At 38.5% G+C, this 5,503-nt stretch overlaps 1 protein-coding gene across 1 annotated transcript in view; it reads left to right on the top strand.

Moving 5' to 3' along the window:
- Positions 1 to 4,145, top strand: part of LOC107667325 (histone deacetylase 7-like) — a 17,296-nt gene extending 13,151 nt beyond the window's left edge. The window contains exons 14-18 of the mRNA XM_016458954.1: positions 1,951 to 2,069; positions 2,656 to 2,789; positions 2,866 to 2,950; positions 3,040 to 3,178; positions 3,641 to 4,145. Coding sequence (XP_016314440.1) covers positions 1,951 to 2,069; positions 2,656 to 2,789; positions 2,866 to 2,950; positions 3,040 to 3,178; positions 3,641 to 3,686 — 523 coding nt within the window. The 3' untranslated portion in view covers positions 3,687 to 4,145. The remainder of the gene's footprint in view (positions 1 to 1,950; positions 2,070 to 2,655; positions 2,790 to 2,865; positions 2,951 to 3,039; positions 3,179 to 3,640) is intronic.
- The last annotated feature ends 1,358 nt before the right edge of the window (positions 4,146 to 5,503 follow it).

The raw sequence follows: 5,503 nt of genomic DNA, 5'->3' as shown, positions 1-5,503 counted from the left end.
CACCGTGGACAAAGCGGAGTCCAGCCCGGGGTCGTCACATGTGGTTGCTGCAAGCCAGCTGGACGCTCCTTCGTCGAATCCACTGGCTGCGCCGTTCTCAAGCCCGCCCGCCTCCGCTCACTCAAGCCGGCGTCCGCTCACTCTAGGCCTCCGCTCACTCAAGGCCGCGGTGTGTGACGATGTTTAGTTGTGAAAGTGATACTACTTTGTTTGGCCTTCCAAAAGAGGACACGACTACAATGCAACGCGTAAAAAGACAGTATAAGTCATTATAATCCGTAATTATGTCCCCACTGGATGCAACAAATGCCTCGTTTAGAATGGGTTTTAATGTTTATGTCTCATAGCTCCGGCCGGACGGCATCACAATATGGTAAGGGGCGTAACATTTCCGTCACACGCTTGAGGTATTCGGCCAATCACAACGCTCTGGATAGCTGGCCAATCAGAGCACACCTCGCTTTTCAGACCGATGAGCTTTGTAAAAATCGATGCGTTTCAGAAAGGCGGGGCGTAGAGGAGAAACAATAATGTACAGTATGTGGAAAATAATGTGTTTTTTGAACCTTAAACCGCATAAATGCATTTCATTACACCAAATACACAAAATAATGTTCTTTTTAGCAGCATCATATGACCCCTTTAAATAAAATGTTTTGTTTTTTTTGTCCTACCGAAAATGTGCCTGGAGGTCCACCTTTGTTATTATTAAAACTACACTTTCAATGTGATTTTTAACCATTCAAGTCAAGAAGACTCACAGGCTGTTTTCTCTGCTGCACACACATCCTTGTGTAAGTGTTCTTTAGCCTGTTGATTTTCATTCATAGTATTCAGCTAACAAGGAAATATTTAGCAATAAGAGTTAGAATAAATGTGAATGATATCTAAGATTTTTTATTCTTTCTTTCTTTATTTATTTATTATTAAAAAAATTTAACCTTATTGGAATCGAAATTAGGAATTGACAAGAATCAGAAAGGAATCATAAAAATTTAAATGATGCCCAACCTTACCCATACCCCACATTATTTTTTACTGGCACATTTCAATTCACACTGTTTTAAACCCTTTCTTTTCTTTTAAACCCTCACTTACCCTTCTTTGCTTTTGCCCTTCTTAAAAACAACGACATAATCTTATACTTGAATGTACTTTTCAAAATGAGTTATAAAAGAGTTGCTCCTGGCAAGAGGGATAGATAGTATGTTTGCTTAACATAGCGTCAAAACATGACAATTTATGAGACTAATATCATGTTTTGCTCCAAAATCACTCTATAACATCAGTCGTGTTTGAAACAGTTAGCTTCTGTGGTTCCATGTTGCTTCTTATCACAGTGAGACAGAAAATATTTTTTATAAAAATCTTTACTGTGAATCAAGCTATGTCATTTAGCGTTGCATTGCAATTGTGTTTATTGTCTTCCACGTTTCATCAGTCAAAGCATCTCTATCTGCATGTTATTCAGCTGTAGTGATATCTGATGCATTTGTCCATATAAGGGATTTCCTGGGTCTCACTTGTGAAACTGACATTAAAGTACATGAGTGTTAGGGTTAACCCTGCTCCATAATGCTCACATCGTCTCATTTTGGGTAAAAATAGAAAAATAATACTAAAGTACTTTGTAACGCAGTAACTTGAGTAGTTTTTCAGCAAACTACTTTTTTACTCTTACTTGAGTCATATTATTTTTCAGTACTTTTTACTTGTACTCAAGTAAATTATTCCTTAAGTAGCAATACTTTTACTTAAGTACAATTTCTTAGTACTCTTTCCACCACTATCATTCGCACAAAATAAAAATTCATTTATCATTTACACACCCTCATGCCATTCCAAACCTGTGACTTTTTTCCTTCGGGGAACCTGCTTGCAATTCTGTCTGGTGCCACTGTTAACTCTACATGAACTAAATAGCTAAATATTCTGTCTCTCTCTTTATAGAACAGTTGTTATGCCAATTGCTCATGAGTTTTCCCCAGATGTGGTCCTGGTTTCAGCTGGTTTTGATGCTGCAGAGGGCCACCCAGAGGCTCTGGGTGGATACAGAGTCTCAGCAGAATGTATGTATTAGAAATACAAACTGTGACCACAGAGTGTCTACAATTTTCAAGTTGTCTACAATATTTTAAAAATATTATTCATATTCAGTAAGCATAAAGATAGATAGCACATACAAATAAATACTGGGTAAAAATGCATTTTAAATTACTTTAAAAATGTATTTTTTGTTGATAATTTTCAGTATTGAATAAAATATTCTTTTATTCATAATCAACATTTCTCTTGGCTCATTAACTCACTAGGTTTTGCACGAGCATTTAATTATATTGTCTGAGCTTGAGGGTGTTTCTGTTGTTTCTGCATTTTTCTTGCTTTGTAGGGTTTCCTCTTAGAAAAGTCCTTAAATACTTCAGATGGAAAGCAGAAGAGCTTATAATGACTTGGCAATTTTGATGGGATTCAAAAGTCATGGCCATATTATAGTCATGATTTAGCCAGCTATTATGAACTGTTAAATCAAGAGTCACTATAATGCCTCCAGGATGTTTCTGTGATTGAATGCCATTTGTGTCAGTATGACGTGTGTCACTGACCAAATATGCAAATAATAATTTGAAGGTTTTTATTTTATGTGATATGTCTCAGGTTTCGGATTCTTGACCCGGAAGTTAATGGAGTTGGCTGAAGGTCGAGTTATGTTGGTGTTAGAGGGAGGTTCTAACCCCATAACCCTCTGCGACGCTTTGCAAGCCTGTGTCAGCGCTCTCGTGGGAAATGAGGTGTGTGTGTTTACAGATGCCTACATGCACACTTCAGCACCTTGAGTATTGTGTGAATATTTGAGTGTTTTTACAGCCTGAGCCTTTAAATGAGGAAGAATTAGTGAGGAAACCCTGTGTCAACGCAGTCGAGTCTCTAAAGACAGTTCTACATGTTCAGAGTGAGAATCGTTCTGTTAGCATTGTTCATGTCTATTTTCTGTGGTCTTTTTGATCTTTTCATAAATCTCTCTGTCTCTCTTTCTCTCAGGCAGGTACTGGCATTCAGTGAGGCCTATGGTAGACACTGTGTCTCTGTCCTACGTGAATGCAGAGAGGAGATACTCAGCAGGCAGTGAAGCTGCTTTAGTCCTGGATGGCCTCCATATGACTGTTCCAAAAAGAAGCTGGTAAGATGACAGTATAGAGTTAAAATTTCCATTAGTAAAAAAATCGATTTATTTCTTCATAGGGGAACTGATTTTTAGTGACAAAAGAAAGACTTTCTGTGAGCTATGAGGTTGTTAATCAATGGTATATGCGTTCTTATATATTTCTTATATATTATGCTTTCAATGGTATATGAAGTATATCTTTATAGCTTCATTTCAAAGTTTGTACTGTTCTAATTCACCTCATAGCTGTTTTTTTTTTCATTGCTTACAATGTTTTAAGAAGGACTTTCTTTTAATCCCAATGGGAAAAATGAATGAAAGAAAAAAAAATCTTCCGGATCCAACATTGCAGAAATGTGCGCTGGCACTGTTGCATCAATATGCTAATAGCTTTCAGTATTAGCATATTGATGGACTAACATGGCTAGATATGGACTGACACGACTATTGAATCTGTTGATGTTCTCTGCTCTATAGTTGCCTAAATGAGCCAATGGAGCATGATGAAGCTGAATCGATGTAGAACCTGTCTGTTTTTCTGAAAGACTTTATTACTCTCCAAGCAGAAGTCGGACATCCAGTGCTGTAACAGACTGAAGCTGCTATGACATTACTATGGTGGCTGCAGTCTTGTGTGAGACAGGAGACATTCCTCAGGAGCTAGGCTGAACAAGAGAACTTCACTGTCACTGTCAATCTCATGTGATTTATTGAAATGCTTAGTCATTTGTTTGATGACAAGATTTAGATATAGCTTGCTCATGAAGCCTCTGAGCAATGTCAAATAAGGAGACCATACAGACAGGAAGTAAAAATTTAATGAATTTAATTGAGTAATTTTTTTAACATTCAGCAAGGATGCATTGCTTTCGAACTTTCTATTCATCAAAGAATGTAAGAACTGTTTTCAGTGATTGACAAATTTTTCTTGAACACCAAATCTGCATATATTATAATGACTGCTGAAAATTCAGCTTCGCCATCACAGGAATAAATTACATTTTTAAAAACATTAATAGAAAAGTTATTTTAAATTTTAATATTTCACAATATTACTGTTTTTGTATTTTTGCTAAATGCAGCCTTGATGTGCATGAGACTTCTTTCAAAAACACGAAAAAATTGTACCAACCCCAAACTTTTGAAGAGTAGTGTAAATTGTTACTGTTTAAATGTGGAATGATAAATGACCAGTTTTTGGCATCTGTTAGTTTTACATTCAAATCTTTGAAATGATCAGTAGTCCTTGATAATGGTCTTGACGATTTAATTATAAAAGCTTTTGTTAAAGGGGTCATATGATGCGATTTCAATTTTTCCTTTCTCTTTGGAGTGTTACAAGCTCTTGGTGCATAAAGAAGATCTGTAAAGTTGCAAAGACTAAAGTCTCAAATCCAAAGAGATATTCTTTATAAAAGTTAAGAATCTACCACGCCTACCTAAAACGGCTCGTTCTAACCATAGACTGTATAAAAACATGGACGTAGTGTCCGTGACGTCACCCGTAGGTTCCTGAAGAGGTTTTTGAAGCCTAAAGTGGGCAGAGCCGGCCGTCGCCATCTTGGCAGCGCGTCACTCCCGGATAATCGAAAATGGTCAAAAAGACGGGAGCTGGTTGTTCCCTTTTGCAGCCAGCCTCTAGCGGCCAGTTGATGAATTACAGTTTAAGTCACTTCCTTGTTGGCATCACCAGAGAGAGCTTGGTGAGGTTGCCGCTTGGTTCTAACACGCCCCCACATGTCTACATCACGATGTGGGAAGATTTGCATAACGCCGCCCAAATTTTCACGCAAAGAAAGAAGGCGTAACTGATTCTCGCTGTAGTATTGTCACCGCTGCCGCCATGTCGTGGAGACGCTGTGTGTTTCGTTGTGAAAGAGAAACTACTTTGGTTGGCCTTCCAAAAGAGGACGATATCCGCTTCGTCATGCCTAGAGCTGATCTGTGCTGGTCGCTGAGGGAATACATCAACTTAGTGCTGTGGATCGCCGGGTGGTTACGTTGCATTTACAACACTGTTCCAGAACAGTTCAACCCAAATATTCAGATGTGTGCAGCACATTTTGCGGAGGATGAGGACTGTTTCCTGTGAGAGTAGCCTACAATGCCGGTGTTTGTTTCTATAAAGTGGGGCAGTTCCAAATTTGCAAGGACAGTCTGGCGCTTCTGACTCACAGCCTGTAAGTAGCCTACGTTTTTATATTTAAAGAATTTGCCACTGTCGATTCAACGATGCCACTCACGTTTTGAGCAGTGTAGAGTAGCGCTAGTTGTTTGTCGTTTCTCCGATCACAAATGCAGACATGGTTTTATGTTTGAGCGGCGCGATACGCAACGCAA

Source organism: Sinocyclocheilus anshuiensis, unplaced genomic scaffold (assembly GCF_001515605.1).
Source record: "Sinocyclocheilus anshuiensis isolate Anshui unplaced genomic scaffold, SAMN03320099.WGS_v1.1 scaffold964, whole genome shotgun sequence".
Taxonomy (NCBI): Eukaryota; Metazoa; Chordata; class Actinopteri; order Cypriniformes; family Cyprinidae; genus Sinocyclocheilus; species Sinocyclocheilus anshuiensis.
This window is presented reverse-complemented; position numbering and strand designations above follow the sequence as displayed.